We start from the raw sequence: 23,529 nt of genomic DNA, 5'->3' as shown, positions 1-23,529 counted from the left end.
GGAAGTACAGTGAGGCGAAACTCCACCAAGACAATACCAGCTGGGAAAGCCAGACATTTTAAAAAGAGCAGCAATGTCTGAAATGTCTTCACCCAACTTCCTCCTAAAATGCCACATGATGGGCAAGAAAAAAGGAAAAGAACTGGGGTGGGGGAAAGGCCTAATGATCCCCCTGGTGAGGTTAACAGAGCCAGCTACCAGACGCGGGGCAGGGTGCTGGGAGCTGTAGGAGGTACAGTGGGCGCCAGCCCAGCCTACCTGCGGACCACCAGCCGGAGGGTCTTGTAGGATCCTTTCACCAGGGAAACGGCCTCCCTTCTGGAACTGCTCAGGGCCACCTCATTGATGTGCACCACCTCGTCCCCAGCCAGGAGTTTGGAACTCACCAAGTCTGCTTTGCCCCCTTCTTCAATCTGCTCGGAGAGACAAGAGAGCCGTGAGTGAACTGCTGTGGGCACTGCCTGTACCCTGCAGAGCCCAACATGGGCAGCGACCAGGCCCCACTCAGCCAACCTGAGGGGAAGCTGTGGGCCTGCTCATGTTTCCACACCCTCCACACTCAGAACCCTGCCTGCCCACAGAGGATGCTCAGAAACATTAGCTGACGGGGTGACAACCCCAACCCCTTTACATCATCAACTCCCAAAGTCCACTCAAAGCAACGGTTTCATTCCTTTAGAAGTTAAGCTCTTCTTACTCATTTTTTTGGTCTAAAATTATAATTTATTGGACAAATGAGCTGTGGTACATCCAGACAATGGAATATTATTCATCACTAAAAAGAAATGAACTATCAGGGCACGAAAAGACAAAGAGGAACTTTAAATGCATATTGCTAAGTGAAAGAAGCCAATCTGAATATGCTATATACTGTATAATTCCAACTCTATGATGACATTCAGGAAAAGACAGAACTATGGAAAGAGCAAAAAGGTCAATAGTTGGGGTTGGGGGAAGGGAGTGATGAGTAGGCAGAAAACAGGATGTTTAGTGTAGTGAAACTAACTTGTATGACACTACCAGGGTAGATACATGACATTATACTGTGGAAAGTACACTACCAAGAGTGAACACTAATGTAAACTCTGGACTTGTGATAATGATGTGAGTGTAGGCTCCAATCGCAACAAATGTACCCCTCTGGTGGGGGGTGTTGATAATGGGGGAGGAGGCCATACATGGGAGTGGGGAGCAGGAGTATTGTATATAGGAACTCTATTTTCTGCTCAATTTTGCTGTGAACTTAAAATTGCTGTAAAACTAAAGTCTATTAAAAATTATATCATTCAACAAAATCATGTAACATTTGCTTTATAGCAGAAATTGTTTCAGGTGCTAAGGCTGTAAGAGTAGACAAAAGAGACAGATACCCTTGCTCTTCTGGTGTTTAGGGCGGAGACAGGGAAGCAAACACCAAACATAACAAGTAACTGAGGTGGGTGCTAAAAGTGGCTAATTTGAAACCGAAAGAGCAAAATAATACTCAATCCAGTGTCATATACCAATAGATGCTTGTGGGATGTCAATAATGATGAAAAGGAATAAAAAGGAAAAGAAAAAAGCAGGTAAATAAAAACTAACCCATATTTTCTCTCTTTTCAATAATTATTCTTCAGAACTGCCCACATGTTCAGAAACCTTCAATAATCTTAATATATTTAAAAGGGACCAAATTCCTATAATGAATTTGTAAGTTTGGCCCTTGTTAGCTTTTACTTTATTTTTAATTATTAAAATAATATATGCTAAAGTCAATAATTAATTTATTGATGTTTATTAATTTGTTAAGAAATCACTATACAGTCAGTAATTCATTATAAAGGATAAAAGTAATACAGAAAGTGTGTAAGGGGAAAGTGAGTCTTACTCCTGTTCCCTCCATGTTACTCTCTAAAGGTAACCACTGTTTACAGTTTTGCTTATGAATATATATGAATATATAAAACGGAAAAGATATCACCCTATACATATGTCCTCAACCATCTTTTGGCACTTAACAGAGAGACATTAAAGTGAGATGGTTAAAAGTCTGAGGAGTCAAACAGATAAACTAAGTAAGAGGAAGTCACTTATTTTCTGTAAGCTGCAGACTCCTAAAATGGGGATAAAAATCGCTCCCACCTCATAGAGCTGCAGTGAAGAGTAATGAGACTAGTCATATGAATGGGTAAACAATTCCTGACTTACAGTAAGGTTTCAAAAGTGATAGCTACTGTTTTTATAAGTCATGTATGATGAAGATATTTCCATTTATAAAATTTCTGGTATGTATACCATCTTGGTATGAATGCAACATGGTATATTTAGTCATCTGCTACTGATGGTCATTTCCTTCTGCCTTTGTACCTCTTTTATCCTACTAAACTTCCCTGCCAACCTTCTGTAAATTCACTTTTTCCCAAACATACTGGGTACACTCTAACCTCAAGCCTGCTCCGGTTTTTCTTCTACCTGGGTTGCTCTCCACCACCAGCAACACCCTTGAGCCACCTATAAAAACTGCAGTATATCATGATGGTTAAGATGGTTAAGATGGCGCTCTAGAAGCAGACTATATGGCTCTGTCACTTGCTCGCTCGGTTACTTTGAGCAGGTTAACTTTACTGTGCCTCAGTTTCCTCTTCTGTAAGATGATAGCACTTACCACAGAGATTGAGAGGACTGAGTTCATGCAAGTAAAGTGCTTAACCAGTGCCTGGCACAAAGTATGTATTCAGTAAAGGTTAGCTCTAATTAGTACCCATCCTTTGAGGCCAAGTTCAAATCCTGTCTCCTGTAAGACTTTCCAGGCCTCTCATTAATAGCTACCCTACCTCCTCATCCATACAATCTGTCTTTTAGGAAGTAACCCCTCTTTCCCCCATTTTCAGAGAATCGAATAAAATAATACATAAACTATGAATGAATGACATCTAAATAGTTTATTATCTTTATACTACTTTAACCTACTGCTTGTGGTTATCACACCCTGTCTTTTGGGAAAGCTATTTATGCCTATTCCCTGCCCACAGTCCCACCCTATTCCCAGCTTGGGCTGTAAACTCTTTGAAGATAGGAACCATGCCTCCATCGTTACTTACCCCAGCATGCCTCCCCAGAGCTTTGCACAAAGGACCTCCTCAGAAAATATTGGCTCACTCATTCAACACGTAATTAGGGAGTATCTACTGTGTGCCAGTTATGGAGCTAAAACCTGGGGGTACAGTGATGAACACCACAGATATGATCCTGCTCAACTGCGCTGTGTGGAACTGAATCCCCTCTGTATTACTTGCCAACATTTTGCATAAAATGAGAATGAAACGAGACCTAGGAAATGATCGATTTTTTTATATAAAAAAAGGAAGGTAAGAAAGCTCATTTGCCTAGCTTATATTATGTCTTTCTCATGACTGATTTAATGTGAAAAGAAACATTATGAGGAAGAATGTCATAAAGGATTTCATTGTTGTTCACTGTTCTCATAAACTATTTGTATAACCCTTTGTATTTACAGAGTTTCTCATAATCTCTTCACTTGGCACAGAACTTACTTACTTTCAAAAAGATTAATTAATATAATTGCTTATAAAATTGGGGTCTGGCATGACTTTTTGAAGCAGTGTTTATCAAACTTTGGGTACCTATTATATATTTTGATTCTCAAATGTTTCCATACTCTCTCCTAGTGATTCATGCTGTCTTGAGGTTTTAATTATTACCAGAGATGACTTTTAAATCTTTTTACTAACACTGATCTTTTGCATAAGCCCCTATCCTATATTTTCAGTTTCTTATTTCCTCTTACTCCTGTTTTCCTCCAAATACCCCTCCTGTATCATGAAACTTCTCCTTATCAATCCAGACAGAATCTCTCTCTTTCTTCTCTAGATGTTTTCTACCTGTCTTGAGACAAGTCACAATCCCTACATGTGTCGTGGGTATTTCTTTTTCTTTATTAAATTTATTTTTCTCATTTTTCAATTACAGTTGACATACAATATGATATTAATTTCAGGTGTACAACATAGTGATTAGACATTTATGTATCTTACAAAGTGACCACCCCAAAAAGTCTAGTACCTTTCGTGAGTATTTCTGATCATGCCTTATACCCCTTCTAGATTTTAAACTCCTTGAGATAGGAAACTTGGCAAACACACTCATTTTTTCATTCATCCACAAACGTATTTGAGCATCTACCATGTGTCAGGCACTGTTCTACGCCTGGGGGAATGTCAATGAAGGAAACAAACTGTACTCTCTCCTTTCCAAGAGTTTACATTCTAGTGTATATTTCCTGTATTTCATATCTTTGTATTTAACAAATGCACATTCACTGCGGCAGGTCAGAGAGCCTACATTGATAGAAACGAGGCTGGATTCTTTCTGTTCCTCAAGTGCTTAAATGCATCCATCCTCTGGGAGGTCAGACAATATCTAGGGAATCACAGGAGCCCTAGGAGGTTTGCTCCGTGCTAGTATTCATCCAGCGGCTCCACTCCAAATGTGAGAGTCCCAGGAGACCTTGAATTGAGCCAGTTGGTGCCAAAGTGTAGATCCCTGGACTAACTCATTTCAGCTAACTCGATTATAGGCTGCTGTATGAGTCTGTGGATACTTAGGACCCCACGTTCCCTTCCTCCTCCCTTGCTACTGCTGACCCTGCCACTGCCTTTTTATCCGATAGCATCAGTGCCAGTAGGTATTTCTTTGTTGGCCACTCAGGTAATAAATTTGGTTGCCAAGAAAGTTGAAGCTATTGGCTCAAACAAGGCTGTGAATTACCTTAATCTATGTTGTTATCTCCATTTAGTATCATGAATGATAAACTGAGATATTGAGGTGCTTTTGCTGATGTACTGGTAACACCATAATCAATTTCAATGTACTGAGGTTAAGTAAATACATAAATCTTTAGTTGATGTCAATTATTCACACAGTTTATCTAAAATCATTATTATGACTTAAAAAATATTTACAAAAGGTTTAACAATAGTTTTCTTAAACTATTCATCAAAGAGGATTATACTTCTTCTAACCCCAAGACCTGCTGATACTGTCTGTCAACAAGACTCAGTGAAAAATGAGGCTTATTATTTTAAACCTTTGGACCAATACTTGAGGAGCTAAAGAGGTCACTGCATTGTTTGTCCAATTTCACCTGCACAGATTTACTTATTCCAAGAATGTGATTGTCAACAGGTTAAATGACTTCAGATAATACCCCAGGTAGAAATGGGTGGGAAATCCCTAAGCCAACAAACTCGCTGGCATTAGCATGCTTCTTCCCTTCTCAAATCCTAAATGTATCCACACCTATGGGAGTAAACTGATTTTGCTTTGATGACCATGTGAGGCGTTGGTTTTTGAATCATTTGTAGTCTTTTACATTGCTGTAAATTTAGCACCTAGCATAATGCCTGCACATAATAGGTGACTGATAAACATTTGTTGAACAAGTCTGGGGAAGCTGACTTTAAAGAAATAAATACAGTGCTGGTCAATACATGTTATGAGAGAAATACATTCAAAGTAAGTATACGCACAAAGGGATATGTACGTGTGTGTGCCCGTATCAGCCGCTGGGTGTGGCACGTGGAGGGGTAGGAAGTCAGGCCAACTTCCTTCCTTCTCTCTTAATCCACCCAGCCCAATCTAAAGGAGGAAGAGTGAAGCTGCCATGTGGGGATTGGTCCTATGTTCTGCTTCTCCAGGATCTGTGCCTTCCAAACTCAAATGCCTTGACTCTACCTTCCTGTTCTCCATCTTATGTCATCAGCTGCAGCATGACCATGGTTATAATAAGCATGTCACTGGCAGCAACCTAGTGACCCCATGACAACTTCAATGAGATCAGGCCACCCCCTCTGTGTGCCCGCCCTCATCACACTCAGAGAAGAAACCCAAGTCCTCCCTATATGTGAGTATGCCACACACACTCCTGCGTCAACCCTTGTACCTGCCGTTCCCTCAGGTAATCAGTTGCCTTTCTCCCTCACCTCCTCCAGGTCTTTACACAAATCCAGCTTCTGGAGGAGGCCTTTCTTGACCACCCCTCTAAAATTTCAAGCTCTCCTAATACTACTTATCTTCCTTTTGTCTTCATTTTTTTTGTTTAGTGCTTATCATCTAAGTGACTATATTTTTTACTTATGTATCTTGTTTATTGTCCATCTCCCCACTAGAATGTCAGCCCAGGAGGGCAGGGATTCGGGTCTGTCTTACTGCAGTATCCCCATGCCCAGAACGGCACAGGCACATAGAGATGCTCCATATTTACTGTGAGTGGACAGATCCTCATCATCATTGCTACCAGTTGTTGAGCACCTTCTGTGCTCCAATAACTTTACTGCATTTTCTTAAAAGCCACAAAGACATTGTAAAATATTATAAGCTCCTTTTCATATGAATGCAGTCACCAAGGCTCAGAGGGGTCCAGTGACTTGCTCAAGGTTGTAAAGTCAGGAAAACGACAAAGCTATTCAAAACTCTGACTTCAGAGCCCACACTCTCCATCCTGCTGCTGTAGAGAATCCCCTGGAACTTTGTCCCCAGATTGACACTTCTTTACTTGTCCACCTAATCCTTCAATTGCCCAAGAAACCTGACACCCAATACTTCTGGTTCTGACCCTTCTCTTTCAGAGATTTTAAGAACTCTGACGCTATTTATTATATGAGCTCACAGTTTCAACAAAACTCACAGTTTACACATGAGAAAAACAGTTGGCCTGTCCTGCCACCGAGGCTGGGGGATGGCCTTGCCGTGTAAAACTGAGCGTACAATGACTTCCATTTATGTGCAATTCCATTTATGTGGAGTTTTGATTCAAACTGAACTCTTCCTATAGACGTCCACCAGTTTAATTTTACCTGCAATTGAATGTCTAAATTCTTGAGTGGTTTTTTCCCCCCCTTTCCTGTTACTTTCATTCCTGGATGACAAGGTTAGAGTATGGGGAGGTACAGGTAATTCAATACCTCACAGTTAATGCGACATCATAGCGTGAAATTTGTGTGCTCTGTGCAGTCGATGATCTCAGGAAAAATATGTTCTCTGTGGGTGCAAAAACTGTATTAAAACAATAAGCAAAATGTAGAAAGATAAAAAGATAAGTAGACAAAGGAATATATTAATAATCTTGCAAACAAAGCTTTTGAATGTTGCTTTTTATTCACTGGGGGTTATCATTACTCACAACCTGGTAGGCCTTCTTGGTTTTAAACTATATAAAGTGGGGACAAAATAAAGTAGAATAAATAAGAGCTCCTCCCAGGAACTATATCTCATTCTCAGGTCCTCTGAAATGAATAAGCATTTTTGGGAACCTAGGACTAACTGTGGGACTTTAAACAAAACAGAGAAATATTCCCACGAATTGCACAATTACATGAGGGTACAGATGTGATATCCCCATTCTTCCCACCTGCTTCTCACCTAACCCCAAACAATTGGGTTTATTTATGCTGCTGAAATTTTCTTTTTGGGTCAGAAAATGATGTGTATTATAGTGGAAGAAAGAACACTGGGTTAGGAGTCAGGAATCCTGTGCTCTAATCCCAACTTTGGCCCTTTCTGTCTGTAGGGCCCCAGATGAGTCTCTAATCTATAAAATATGAGTAATATTGTTTGCTGTGTATTATGATGAGACAGTGCCTTAGAAATGGAAATGTGTGTTTGTCCCACTTAAAATGACCAACAGGGAAAATTCTATAGTTTTGTTTTAAATTGGAATACATATATTACATCCTACTATTAAAAATCATATAACCACTTTCTTTTGTTATTTTCTAAATAGGAGATACAGTGTTTTAATTTTAAGATTCATAACCTGGATGGAAAGCCCAAAAACAGAGGTAAAAGAAGTATGGTGTGTAAAAGCTGGGTGCTGTTTTTATATTAGGCCCCTATGACCAACATAGATATGAATCTCACTTCCAGTACTGGGTAATCTGGGGCAAAATATGCATCCTCTGTGAAAACCCATTTCTTTCATTTGCATCTGGGTACAAGAAGGCTAAGCACACAGAGTTGGAATCAGGATTACAGATACTAACACACAGAAGTCTCCTTACATATAGCAAGAGCTACATTAAGGTGTGTTTCATTATTTGTGGGGTTTTGAGGTTTTATTGTGTAAGTTCAGTACTTTTCTCACTGTTTCCATTGCAAGAAGACGTGTGTTAGTTATTGCAGAGTTCAAGGGGAAGAGGAGAGAGGTCATTTTCTTAAAGTCAAAGAACAGGAGTTAACTTGATTTATAAGTGAAATAGGAGACAGTCCCTTCTTTGGAGGGAAGTTTTTATTTCAGAGAGCAATCCCAGGGCAAGACGTTACCCAGAGATATCCTATGGTCCAAATGGGCTGCAGCCCCGGAAAACTGAGACATGCCCTCAGTTCTTGATTTACTGCTCACTAGGCAGAAGGAATTGATCTCAAAGTTAGGATAAACGTAAAGTTTCACTGAAGCCACCTCAGCCACTCACTTTCTTCACTGCCTGCAGGAAAGTTCACAGATCCCATCTCCCCCAAGATGGTTGATTCAGAAAAAAACAAGGTTGTGGGTAATTAAAAAGTTGAGTGTTCAGCATTCATTTCCATTTATTTATATATACTCTGCCTCATTTTAGAAAAGATTTGAGGCAACTCCTTGTAAGTACAAAAGAATAAAGGAAAGAGTTGAGGGAACCTGAGCAAAAAGGAAAAAAGTAGTAAAATAAAAGCCAGGGATAAGATGAACTGCAAGCAATGCATTCCATACATGGGGATTCTCATTATCTGGGTATTCATTACAAGGTTTCATAGGGAGGCAAAGTCTTCATAATTCAAAAATATTCCCTAGTGAAGAGACCAGCTTTAGATAAGGCCTCACTGGAACAGCCCTTGCAGTTTGGCACTGGCATCAAAGTTGTCGCTGTCCCTTGCCTGGATATGGGGTTGCAAATAACCAATACAACAAGCAAACACAATGCAAAACAATTGCAGCATTAACTTGCCTGTCTTTCAAAAGAGGCAGAATATAAAATAGAATGCAAATCAATTCTATAGTTGAATATCTTCCAAAAGAGGCAAAATATAAAGGACAAAACATTAAGCTATCTTAAAATTCTGTGAGAAAATTAAGACCACAAATGTCAACATAATTAATTCTTCATTCTGAGGATGAACACATGGTTGCCATTGTCACTTACATTTTTTATAAAACAAGGTTGAATAACTTATTTTCATAGTCGTTTGTTTTGTTTTTCAACTATATATAATATGAAAATCATGTTTTGGTTCCTGTTTTAAAGTGGATTCTCTTAGGCAGACTTTTTCTAGTATAATTGTTTGCAGATCCTAACAGCTACCCAGAGTGTAGTATAGCACAGTTTTGGCCCACAGCTTCTTGATGGCAAAAGCAAAAAGAAAACATGCATAGTTAGAAAAGTCATAGGAGCATTATCTATAAAAACAGGAAATCATTATGGAGCATGGAGATGACAGTATTGAAATCTATTACTGGAGAAGATTTAAGATCCTTGGTGGAATAGAATTGAGAACTCAGGAATAAAACCACATAAATATGGACAATTTTTGACAAAGCCAAAAATACAATGGAGAAAAGACAGCCTCTTCAATAAATGGTGCTGGGAGAATTGGAAAGCCACGTGCAAAAGAATGAAACTGGACTGCTATCTGTCACCATGTACCAAAATTAATTCAAAATGGATCAAAGACTTAAGCATAAGACCTGAAACAATAAACTGCATAGAAGAAAATATAGGTACTAAACTTATGGACCTTGGGTTCAAAGAGCATTTTATGAATTTGACGCCAAAGGCAAGGGAAGTAAAACCTAAAATAAATGAATGGGACTATATCAAACTTAAAAGCTTCTGTACAGCAAAAGAAACCATCGACAAAATAAAGAGGCAACCAAGTGAATGGGAGAAGATTTTTGCAAACAGTGCTTCCGATAAGGGGCTAATATCCAAAATATACAAGGAACTCATGCAACTCAACAAAAAACAAACAAACAACCCAATTGAAAAACGGGCAGAGGACCTGAAGAGACATTTCTCTAAAGAGAAATGCAAAAAGAAAACATGCATAGTTACACAATGCATGTTTGACATACAAATGCTATTTGACACACAAATGGCAAATAGACATATGAAAAAATGCTCAACATCACTAATCATCAGAGAAATGCAAATAAAAACCATAATGAGGTATCACTTCACCCCAGTTAGAATAGCTATCATCTACAAGACAAATAGCAACAAGTGTTGGAGAGGCTGTGGAGAAAAACGAACCCTTATACACTGTTGGTGGGAATGCAGACTGGTGCAGCCATTATGGAAGGCAGTGTGGAGGTTCCTCAAAAAATTAAAAGTAGAATTACCGTATAACCCAGCAATCCCTCTCCTGGGTATCTACCCAAAAAATCTGAAAACATTTATCCATAAGGACACGTGTGCTCCAATGTTCATTGCAGCTTTATTTACGGTGGCCAAGACATGGAAACAACCAAAATGTCCTTCGATAGATGAATGGATAAAGAAGTTGTATATATACACAATAGAATACTATTCGGTGGTAAGAAAAGATGAAATAGGACCATTTGTGACTACATGGATGGATCTTGAGAATATAATACTAAGCAAAATAAGTCAGACAGATAAAGCAGAGAACCATATGATTTCACTGATATGTGGTATATAAACCAAAAACAACAAAAAACAAGACAAACAAATGAGAAAAAAACACCCATAGACACAGATAATAGTTTAGTGGTTACAGAAGGTAAGCAGGGAGGAAGGTGGTAGATGAGGGTAAAGGGGAACAAATATATGGTGATGGAAGGAGAACTGACAATGGGTGGTGAACACACAATGGGATTTATAGATGATGTATTACAGAATTGTACACCTGAAATCTATGTAACTTAACTAACAATTGTCACCCCAATAAAACTTAATTAATAATAAAAAAAAAGAAGTCTAAGAAGGTAGTAACCAGTCTTTCTAAATTACCTTGTGTTTGGCTTAACAGTGCCACATGCTAAATGCCTAATGAACACGGTGGTGGTCCTTAATGCTATTCAACAAATATTCCTGGCTTTCCATCTTGGCTACACAGGAAACACTCCTCTTTCTGAGTCCTAGGCTGGGACCCTTACAGCTGAATAGAGCCATGAAATTATTTCTGGTCAGTGTGTTTCGAACAGAAGAAACCTATGTCCCCTCCAGGCAGAGGCCATCCAGAATTTTCTTTCTCTTTGTCATGGTGACTACCAATGTTTGAGATGGTGACTGCTCTGTCAGCTAGGGTCCCTGAGTTGCCATCCTGAAGAAACACCATAAGCATATAGAACGGGCAAAAAATAAACCTATGATTTGAGCCACTGAGATTTGGGGGGTGTTTGTTACTGAAGCATAACCTAGTCTCTTCTGATGGATACAAATATTACCTTGCCAGTGATAGAAAATATAAAACAAATGTGTTGTGTAGAGAAAAGTTGCATATGTTGCTCAGATCCCTGACGATCCCAGATTAAGTTTTCTATTACTGCTGTAACAAATTTTTGCAAACCTAGTTGCTTAAAGCAACACAAATTATCTTGCAGTTTTGGAGTTCAGAAGTCCAAAATGGGTCCCACTGCACTAACACCAAAGTGTTATCAGGACTGTGTTCCTTCTGGAGGCGTTAGGGGAGAATACATTCTCTTGCCTTTTATAGCTTCTAGAAGCTTCCCACCTCCCTTGGCTCAAGGCCTCCTTCCATTTTCAAAGCCAGCAATAGCCAGTCAAGTCTTTCTCACACTGTCTCCCTCTGACATGGACTTTCCTGACTCTCTCTTTCATTTATAAGGACCCTGTAATTTCATCTGTCCCACCTAGATAATCTAGAAGATTCTTCCCAATCTCAAGGTCAGCTGATTAGTAACCTTAATTCCCTTTTGCCATATAATATATTCACAGGTTCCAGGAATTAAGATGTAGACATCTTTGGGGAGGGGGCATTATTCTACCTACCATAACCACTTACTAGCTGTGTGTGACCTTAGGCAAGTAATTCATTTCCTCTAAGCCTCAATTTATTTTCCTAAAAAAAAGGCAAGATGATATTAACAGCACCTACCCCTGGGGATTATTAGAAGAATGAAAGTAAATTATTATAATGAACGGAAAGCTTAGCACAATACCTGACACATAGTAAGAAATCAAAGCATATTATTCTTTATCATCCTCATCCTCATCCTTTACAGAGGGAAGTAGGTAAAGAGATTACACACACTTAATCCTCTACCCCTCACTGCATGCAGTAGAACGAACATCATTATAGAGGCCTCTTTCCTTTCCCCCATCCTACCTTTGCCCACCTCTATTTCGGGATGCTGAAAGAGGAGCAAGTCCAGCAAACACAACTGACAGACAAGAGACCACTGCTGTCCAAGTTGAGTCACTTGAGTTTTTGGTGTTTGAACATTCTAAGCCGGGCACTGGGCTCTAATGTCTTAGAAAGAGGTGTGTGAGGTAGTTCTAACCCTGAAGAAGTTTCTCAGAGTCCCCAATGTATGGAGGAGCCCTGGGAAACCCTAGGCTGTGACACTCCAGTTGCTGGGGTGTGTGTCCATGTGTCTCTGTGTGTGCCCACGTGTGTGAATCCTGGCCTCCTCAGAAAGTCAGCTGGTATTGTTTCCCTCTCAGTGAATTCCCTGAGCCCCACAGTCATTATGTGCTGAACTCCAGTGAATGCCACTGAATTTCAGAGGGGAGGGGCTGGAGTAGTTCAGAGAACAAAAGGCCAAGTCTAGCTGGACCACAGTTAGGTCTCAATTCCTTCTTTCTGCTCCATTCGGATCAAAGACTTGGGCAAGCACTTTCTTTACATTTAAAGGTATTTATTTATATTTTACCCCATTTTTCAAATAATTTCAGGCATCTTAGTTAATATGTTTTTCCATGTTCCTACGAGAGACCCTTTCAATTGCCCCATTTGTTTATGTGCAAGTCATAATGTTTTCATTCATTAGACTGATTCTGCTGTATTTAGTCATGGAAAAATCGTATATTATATATAACATATATATATGTATAGAACATTGATTTAAAAGTACATATATAGGGAATTATTATAAACCATTTTACAAATAAGAGAAAGAGAACTTGTTTTCAATAACCACATCAATGGAGCACTTGCCTCCTTGGAAAATAAATAAAATCTACAAATTAACCTATGTACTTCATAAGTATATAGAATAAGTCCACCTCTTATACCAATCAAATAGAAACAGGAATCATAGGACAGTAGTTAAATGTATACCCATACAAACACACACAAAACATACACAGTTTATCTTGCTTTACATAACAATTCCAACTCTTCCTTCATCAAATTTATATCAAAGTTTCTGACTTACTAAAATGATCAGGCTTTAGTTTCATCATTGCTTTTTTTCCCTACTCCTGGTCTAACGATTAAAAACTAAAATCAGTGGCAGCAAGAAGAAAAATGACAAATCTCAAGATGTTTTCAATGTTTGATCATCCATTCCTAAGAAAAATGCCTCAGCTTTCAGATTTCTAGCATTTAGCACAGACATGCTAGCTCTGTTGTTCTAAGATGAGTTTCATGAATGCCTAATAGTTCAATCTTAGGCCAGATATTCTTCTGCTTCCTACAGATAAATCTACTTTGGCCAAAGAATCATTATGAAATTCATTTTAACCTCATGAACTACGGTTGATTCTTGAACAACACAGGTTTGAACTGTGCAGGTCTACTTATATGCAGATTTTTTTTCAATAAATACCTGTACTGTTTTTGATCTGCAGTTGGGAGCCCACAGACGCGGAGGCCAACTCTATACATTGATCTGCACCATTTTATATGAGACTTGAGCATTCACCGATTTTGGTATCTGCAGGGGTGGGGTGTGGTCCTGGTACCAATCCCCCACAGATACTGAGGGACAACTTCAGTTTTTGGGAGTCAAAAGTTATACACGGCATTTTGACTGCACAGGGGCCAGTGCCCTTAAGCCCCATATTGTTCAAGGGTCAACTGTATTTGTTTCCTAAAGTTTTCCAAAGTTTCTCCTAGATTTTTAGATTTATGATATTGAGAAAGCTTTGGCTTGCAACAGCAGAGCTGTAATGTAATAGCCACAAGAGTGGCTATTCTTATTGCAATTATCTTAGAGGGACTGCTTTCTTTGTCTTTGCAAAAGAATTCTCAGTAGTGGCTGAGCTAGTAGGAAACCAGGTAAGAAAACTCACACAGGCTCCCCTCCTGTATAAGATAACAATAGTATTTTGTTAATCACCATTGTGAACTACCAGCATTTCAGGCTGCTTGACATTCCAGAGGCCAGAAAGCTACCTGAGCGGTAACCAAAAGCAGTTCTTCACTCAGAAGTTCTGAACAAATGATTTGTTTACTTTCCTTCTGTCAGAGCCATACAGTGGTTAAGCTTCGGAATGAAACTGTCTGGATTCAAATCCTTCCCCCAAGCTTAGAAGCTATGTGAACTTCAACAAGTTATTTGACCTTTCTGTGCCTGTTTCCCTTTCTGTGAGATCAGGATAATAATACCCTTCATAGGATTATTGTGAGGATTAAGTTAATGCCTGTACCTTGTTTAGAAAAATGCCATGTAGTAAATACTCCATAAATGTTAGTTACTCTCAGTAACTTCTATTTTCTTCCATAAATTAGGAAGACTAATACCTCTTTTATATACCTCACAGGTTATTTTAAAGGTTAAAGTCACAAAAATTTTATAAAACACGTTGAAAAGCATAACATGGTACTCTAAACATAAACAATTAGAGTGACTCTACGCCAGTCTAAAGTCAGCTTGATAATGTCAACCATCCCTAGAAGAAGGCTTCTGATTAGAAGCCAGATGCTGGAACTGCTGAAAACTGGAAATAAAACAGTAGAAGCAACATCAGCATACAGGTGAAGGAAAAAGCAATACAGGAAGAAAAAATAACATCTGTGATATGCCTACTATCTCATAAGAGCTTGACACGCATAGTATCATTTAATTCTCAGCAACACTTACGGGGTAGGTATTTTGTCAACAACAGAACTAAGACTCAGAAGATTAAGTGGCCCAAGGTCAAAAAGTTATAAACAGCAGAGCCAAAATCCAGTCTCCCTTCTGTATCTCCCCTCTGTATCTCTTTGACCCTTTCTCTTGTCATTCTCCTTTGGGGTTACTTTACTTTAGCCACCCTGGCTTCCCTGAGACCCTCTGAACTGTCCAAATACACATCTACTGCATGGTTTTTGCACTTGATGGGTTTTTTTGTTCGGAACCCCTTCCCCCAGGTAGCCAGGCGGCTCACTCCTCCTCCTGTAGGTCTCCTGCATTATTCATAAGTTTAGCAAAAGCTGTTCCGAACCAAAAAAAAAGTTGGTGGGGCAAGGGTGTAGGGAGGTTGGAAAAGAGAAAAGGAAAGGGATATTTAAACTCCCAGGTTCTCCTAAGGACAGGGTTTAGTTGCTTTATTATTTGGTTTAATCTGCACAACCTGTGGGATGAGGATGAGTATACTTCCATTTTAAAGATGAGATAACCAAGGAATGGGGGGATTAAGTCATAATCTCTAATAAATCTCTAGTAAATAGTAGAGCTAAGTGTCCAATCAAAAATCTAAACGTAAAACCTACCTTTGGCCCACTACATCACAGACTTCCACCTTCCTATTTAGTTGAATGCAAGCTGGGAATGGACGCCTATCACAAAATTCAAATAGTTGTAAAAGTAAAGAAATCAATATGGCTTTTTTTTTTTTTTTTTTTTTTAAATAAATTCTTCACCTTGACTCTACCCTAAAATGAAACTTCTGTGTGCTCAACTGAGGTTTAATGAGATTCCAGAGATTCCTGATAATATTTCAACTAATCATCTGGGATCATTTTTGCGTGATAAAAATTCCATCATGTGGCCCACTGCACACAGATGCTTGTCAGCCAATTTACTTCTTCCAGTTGCTACTAAGGAGACATAAACAGAAGGTTCTGCCCATGCAGGAAATGAAAGGAAAGCAATTTGTTAATGGCTTTTCTCAACAGTGACATTTCCCCAAATTCCGTTCTAGGTGGCCCAAATATTCGTATTTAGAAACCCATGTTCCAAAGAGCTTCTTTTAAGATGAGTTGCAACCCTGGGCCTGAGAGAGCTTGGGGTGTCTGGCTCCCCTGTTTTTAAGCTGCTGAAACCCACCCCCACATCCATTATCTTTCAATTATCAGCTCTGCATTTCTTCCCCTACTCTGGTTTATTCTTCTTCCCTGACCTCTGACTTATGTATTTGCTTTTCCCTGTCTGGAATTCTTGCCCAGACTAACTTCAATCAGTCAAAAACTCTGTGCTGTAAGGAGGGAGATGGATGTGAGGGAGCGGTGACAACAAATGACTCATACGGAACTGTTTGCAGCCGGCCTCCTGCCCTACCTCTCCCCACTTATTTTATGGTGATAAGTTATTCATTAAATGTCCATGAACCATCAGTGAGAGGCTGGTTTCTATTGTAGGTTGATTTTCTCCAAGTATTAAATCAGCTCAATAAAACTGCTAATTTCAAATGTCTTATCAAATCTGGTTTCTACTTCCTACAGTTGAAGTTTGGGAATGAAACAAATGGTAGTCAGGATATGACACTGTCCCCTAAATCTTATCAATTGCCATCAGTATAACTGTAACTTCCAGTTGGAAATGTTTCCCAGGTGCCAATTATTCTAAAGTTAATCAATTTAATCTGAATAACAATCCTGAGAGGTCAATTAGTATTATACCCATTTTATAAAGAAGGAATGTGAGGTAACTTGCCCCAAAGTCTAATACTAAATATGGGGGAGGTATTGTAATTCAGACTCAATTTAACTGGAAAGTCTATTGGGCAACACACCTCTCGATCGCTGGCAACGTCCAAAGGAAATGTTCATTTTACTGGTTTATAAGTAAACCAATATACTGAGTACCTGCTGTGTACTGGGTTCAGAAGATACAAAAACATTTGGTTTTTACTCTCTTGTAATCTAGTTGGAAATGAAAGGCCTATAAAAAAGAAAGATAACTAGCAAATACAAGGTAGCATATCCAAGTGTCAAACATAATTAGAAACAGGAAATGCTGTTTGTGTTCAGAACAGAGAGTAACCACCGTGGCCAGGCAGGACTAGGAGGGCCTTTTGGAGGGAAGGGTTATTGACCTGGACCTGCAAAGCTCTTAGGCCATTTGCTATGAGGGCTCTTGAATTACGTAAATGTTGAGCTAGAGAATAAATCTTTTCCATGGTCCCTAAGGAGGAAATTGAAATGAGGACAATGGAGCATGTATCATATTAAGGGCCAATTTATCTATCCTTTTAGAAAAAATGCTGATGGGTCATGAGCTCTGTGTGCATGGCACAGACTTTAGAACAACTGTCTTAATGTCTAGGTGTGATTCATTGTTTATCTGAAATTGTCTAGTATGTAACTCAACGTACAGTATTTTTATTTGCTAAATCTGGCAACCCTACTTTCACTACCACATCCTACTCAGGACTGCTTTCCCTGACTGTTTTATACCGACTTGGAAAAAAAGAACCTTTAGAAAGTGGAAGGAGATAGCTCAACTTTGCAGGCCAGGAGCTTGATTTGGTCACTGCAGCTAGAGGTTAAGTTCAGGAGGAAAAATTCACATGAATCAAATTCGTAAGAGACTGACACATATAGCCAACCAATCAGACTTGTGGTATTCCAAACCACCATGCTTTTGCCCAGTGCCGGGAATGCCCTTCTTCTCATCCCTCATCATTTATTTGGTAAACTCATTTATTCATTTACTTATTTAGCTGATTCATTCACTGAGTCAGCCAATATTTGTTGAGCACCTACTGTGTGCCAGGTACTATATTAGGAACTGAACACCTGTACTTCTTTGCTGTTCAAGAAACAATAATCATGCTACCAGCTAACAATTTTTAGGGCTTGTCATGAGCTAGGCACTGTATTAAATGCTTTATGTCACTGAATCTTCACATAACACTATGATGTAGTTACTTTTATTATTCACATTTGACCAATAAGGACATTGAGGTATAACGAGGTTAAAAAAAACAAATGGCATGGTACGGTGTCAGATGGTTGCCAGACTTATCGTGGTGATTACTTCTTTAGCATAGGGAATATAGTCAATAATATGGTAAGAACTACATACAACGCCAGGTGTGTACTATTGAATAACTAGGATGTAAACCTGAAACTAATATAATATTGTGTGTTAGCTAGATTTTAATAAAAATCTATATTAAAAAAAACAAAACCCTAACAAACAAACAAAACCCCACCAGTTTCTGGTCATAAGTACTGTAGGCAGGATTGGAATCTAACAGTTTTCCAGGGCCTATATAGTGTCTATATTAAACTAGTATATTAAACCACTTCCTCTTTAAACCTTCCCCTCTAATTTCTCCCAAGTTAGTCATTTCTGCCCCTGGGCTCATGTGCCACTGTGAACTTACTAAATAAATTTCATTAATAAATTTGTTTCACTGTCTCCTAGTTTCTTGCTTACATGTCTTTCTCCCCAATCAGACTGTCTCCTCCAGGGCAGGGACTACACCTTATTTATTTTTGTATCCTCAGTACCTAGCACAGTAGGTGGCATAAAATAAGTGTTCCATACATACATATTGCTGGATTAATTTCTTGCCAATTGTGGGAAGCTAGAATGGCACATGTGTCAGTCAGAGTCGATCCAAGAAAACAGAAATTTCTCTAACTATTTAGAACAGAGGGAATGTAACAAAAGAATTGGTTATGAAGATAGTGGATGAACTCCCAACCTACAGCAGAAAGCCACTACCCACTCCCACTCCAGCGGGGTGGAGGGCTGCCAGTGGACCTATGGCAGGCAGAATTTAGTGTTGTGGAGAAGACAAAACCACTGTCACAGATACTGTCTAAGATCAAGTGACAGGAAAACTACCATGGCTGTGTCTTTCTCCTACCGTCCAATCATCCATCTCCCATTGGTCAACTCTGCGAGATACCAGTTGACGAGGAGACTGAGAAGTGCAGCCTGCAGGGGTTAGCCTCCTTGGGGAGAAGCCAGGACCAGCTTTAAGGGCATAAAGACCCAGAACAACAGGAAGAGCACCCTTCAGAGACTGAGAAACTGCAGGCTAGTGATGCTGGTCACCCCTGCAGTGCTAGGTAACAGTGACATGTGCTTGTCCTTTGATGTCCCATCATTGTCTAGGCTCCATGAGGATACCACTCTTCTGCTAACTTACTATGTCTTCAGATAAATCTAAAATCAATTGGATTGGGCTACATCTTCCTTTGTGTTTCAATCAACACTGATAGCAATAAACACTTATTGAGCATCTGCTTTGCACCAGACATTGTGCTAGGTCCTGGGGATATAGGGCTCAAAAAGTGAGGGGCCCTGTATGTGAAGGAATTCTCAATCAAGGGGAAACTGACAACTAAACAGACAATTTATCTGCCACGTTGCAAGTGACCATGGTAAACCTATATGTTTGAACTTGGGAGCTCCAATGAGGGTGACACCCACCTCCAATAGCTTGGAAATGCAGGAAATAAGATTGTTTTATGAGAGTTTAATCTCTAAAATCAGTGCACAATGGGTCACAGTGGAGACAAGCAAAGACAAATAAAGGAGATGGAATAACCTGTAAGGCTCCACCCAGCTCTGAAGTCCTGGGACGCTGTGCTCTACACACATTCCAGAAGCTACCTAATGCTGCACCTGTTGCATACCACCCCCCAGACCAGGTCTTTCCATGCGTAACCTTGTTTATTGGAACCCTGGTTCTCTGAATTTCACTCCATGGACACTTGAACCTTATAAATAATAATTTTACAGGTGGAGACTGATTCATGATTGTCTTTGTCCTACCCAGGGTCATAGAGCTAAATAGTTGCAGCACAGGCATTGAAAACCCAGCCTCTAGATTCCCATCTCTGTTCTAAAACACTAACTACCCCAGAGGCAGTAGTGTGTTCTGCAGCTGCAAAAATAAAACCTGGCTAATGCATGACTCCCTTGAGTTTCATTTAGTTGACAACTTCCCAGATTGTGTGTAAACTCCTTTTTTTTTAAAAAATTAAGTGCATGTGATATCCAGTTATTATTTTTCACATCCAAACAGCTATTGGGTCAAGAAGAGAGGGTGGTGGTTTTATATGTTTATCACTTTGTTTTTTACATACAGAGCCTTTGCAGGGTGTGTTGCTTTTAAACATTCTGCACTGCTTGTGAGCTCATTCTCGGCTTTTCCACAACAGTGTTCTCGAAGATGATGCCCAGAGACTCTTCACCTCTGTCTTCTGCTCACAGCCATCTAGCTCCTGAGCTACTTTAGCAACCAGCCCCTTGGAAACAAATGGGGAAAATCTGGAAACAGGCTTTTTAGAGTGACGAGAAAAATGGTTTCTGACTCCAGTGACATCGGCCATTGGGTTTCTCTGGGAAATCACCAAACTGCCCTTAGGTTTTTTTTAAGTGTCCATTTCAATTTAATTATGTTTTCTGCTTTTTGCCACCTTTCTGACCCTAACATATATGTCCTTACAGTAAGCACAGTATACTGAAGTAAATTATTGCAATGTGCCCGTAAGTAAAATGAAATAAAATGATAGCTTATCAAGAGGAAAAATAAATCCTGGCCCTGATGCTTCCTGCTTATTGGAAATGAACTGCAGTGGGCTCTGAATTTGAGGAAATTATTTTATTCCCAGTGGAACAGGAAACTGAAGTGTTTATACTTTCCAGATACTTACTGTAAAAGAAGGAAGCCTTCAAGAGCAAGCTGGCAGAGAGAGCCAGGATTGGTTCCAATGGCCATCACTGGTCTTCTGGGAAAGGAATTATTTCTTTAATAGCCTTGCTCCTGGCTTTCAGGATTTTCTTTGTGCAAAGCAGTAGGAGGTGATTATCTCTTAGACAATTTCCAAGCGCTGGCTAAATTGGATGGCTGGGCGAGGACTATATGGACAGGGCACGCTGTTACTTAGCAATCGCTTACTAAATGTTGTACTGAATACTTTGGCAGGATCTGCATTGAATCCTTAAATCGACCCCAGGAGGAAAACACAGTTATGATTGACAGATGCAGAAGCTCAGATGATCATTGCCCGATCATAGCAGCTCCTCGAGGGCTGAGAGGACCAGTCGCTCCACACACACGTACACCATTCACAGCACTGGCAGAGAAGCTTGAGTTTGGACGGGGCTATGTATCTTGCCACAGTTAAGAGAGTGACTGAGCTGATATTTTAACCCAAGACTGTGACTTACAAAAACTGTGCTCTTTTGTAACTACCTATTTGTATGACTTAATCCCTTAACTTTTTCAACTATACCTGAAAAAAATAAATAATTAAAAAAAAACAGCTCTTAATCACTACCTTATACCGCAGTGTACAGGGTATCTGTGTGGTGGGGTGAAACTGTCACGAACATCTCCATGGGATGAATTATATTTGTCTTTATTTGAAGAGTGAATATAGCTGAGTCCCTCCATGATGCTGGTGTTGGGACATGGGCCAAACCCTCACTTTATTGGGTTATCCTAGTGGGTTGTATTTGCAGTGTTCAGGGCTTTTAGGGCCACCATTTGATGCTTTAATGGACATCAACTCACACCAATTAGAATGGCTACCATCAACAAGACAAATAGTAACAAGTGTTGGAGAGGCTGTGGAGAGAAAGGAACCCTCATACACTGTTGGTAGGAATGCAGATTGGTGCAGCTGCTATGGAAGGCAGTGTGGAGGTGCCTCAAAAAATTACGAATAGAATTACCATATGACCCAGCAATCCCTCTCCTGGGTATCTACCCAAAAATCTGAAAACATTTATCTATAAAGATATATGTGCTCCGATGTTCATTGCAGCTTTACTTATAGTGGCCAAGACATGGAAACAATCAAAGTGTCTTTCGATAGATGATTGAATAAAGAAGTTGTGGTATATATACACAATGGAATACTATTCTGCCATAAGAAAATATGAAATAGTGCCATTTGTGATAACATGGATGTATCTTGAGATTATAATGCTAAGTGAAATAAGTTAGCCAGAAAAAGCAGAGAACCATATGATTTCACTGATATGTGGTATATAAATCAAAAACAACAAAAGAACACGACAAACAAATGAGAAACAAAAACTCATAGACATAGACAATAGTTTAGTGGTTCCCAGAGGTAGGAGGGTGATAGATGAGGGTAGAAGGGACCAAATATATGGTGATGGAAGAACTGACTCTGGGTGGTGAACACACAATGTGATATATAGATGATGTATTACAGAATTGTACACCTGAAATCTATGTAACTAACAAATGCCACCCCAATAAACCTTAATTTAAAAAAAGGAAATCCTGTCATCTCATTGTTACATTGTAAAAAGATTCTACTCTATATATACTCTGAGTGGGAGGGTATGTCAAATTGCATACCAAGCAAACAGCACAATTATTACTATATAGTTGACCCCTGAACAATACGGGGTTAGTGTCGCAAACCCTCCGTGCAGTCAAAAATCCACATATAACTTTTGACTTCCAAAAACAACCACAGTCATCTCTCAGTATCTGCAAGGGATTGGTTCCAGGAGCCCCCAGGAATACCAAAATCCACTAATGTTTAAGTCCCTTATATAAACCGGCAAAGAGCAATGCATACAGTCAACCCTCTGCATTCGGTAGCCTCCCAACTGCAGATTGAAAATAGTACTAGAAAAGTCAGAAGTCTTTGTTTCAGGCTAATTTCACATACTCCAGGACAATCTGGGAAGGCAAGTACATTCCTTGGCAATTTTTCCTTTTTATGCCTCTCAGTTCACTAAGGAGTTAGTTAGGAGGATATTCCTCCAAAGACGAGCTAGTCAGTATCCAGCTCCCATGTGTGACCATCCTGGTCTGCAGGATGCTGATGCAGAAGGTGAGCAGGGCTTCTCATCTGAGGGTCCTTTCTGCTCCATGTTCTGTTTATTTAAAGCTTGTCTGAGAGTTAAAGATCTCATGTGCTCTGTCTCTCTACCCGGAGACAAAACCTTTCTCTGGGGTGTTTTTCTCCAAGTTATATTTTTCATCTTGTGAGTGTTTATTGTTCACTCTCCTAGAATGTTAGATTCAATGTCTACTGAGAAAAGAAGAAAAGCAACTAAATATAACAGAACTACACACAAGTTTAACCCTAAGGAAAGCCCCAACCATTTCAGTGGGGCTTCCTCCCAGTTAAGTATTGAAGGAACCAAGAGGTCCGCCTATTAACAAGACTGAAGGATGAAAAGGCAAGTTGTGGCTGTGAGCTGGCCATCACAGCAGCTGATCTAAGCCTGTTTTAGGAGCGTAGAACTTGTAGGTGCCTCCTCACAAAGCAGATTTCCCACAGAAAAAGGAAATGGCCTTGAAGTTGCAATACCACACACTAGAAGTATTCAACCAGACTTTACCCAATGTTTAACCAACACTTTGTTAATCCATGCCTTATAGAAATAGCCCACTACGGAAACAGCAGAAACAG

General features: G+C 39.6%; 1 protein-coding gene across 2 annotated transcripts in view; it reads right to left on the bottom strand.

The window, feature by feature from the left end:
• The window catches only part of SHROOM3 (shroom family member 3), a 290,161-nt gene that overhangs the window by 194,564 nt on the left and 72,068 nt on the right, over window positions 1-23,529 (bottom strand). For both annotated transcript variants that reach the window (XM_019720366.3, XM_074324430.2), the window contains exon 2: window positions 259-413. In XM_019720366.3, the coding sequence (XP_019575925.3) occupies window positions 259-413 (155 nt within the window). The remainder of the gene's footprint in view (window positions 1-258; window positions 414-23,529) is intronic.

This window comes from Rhinolophus sinicus, chromosome 1 (genome assembly GCF_057876585.1).
Source record: "Rhinolophus sinicus isolate RSI-liver-muscle chromosome 1, RSI-T2T, whole genome shotgun sequence".
NCBI classification, from domain to species: domain Eukaryota; kingdom Metazoa; phylum Chordata; class Mammalia; order Chiroptera; family Rhinolophidae; genus Rhinolophus; species Rhinolophus sinicus.
Note: the sequence above shows the minus strand (reverse complement) of the source record. Positions and strands in the feature narration are given on the sequence as shown.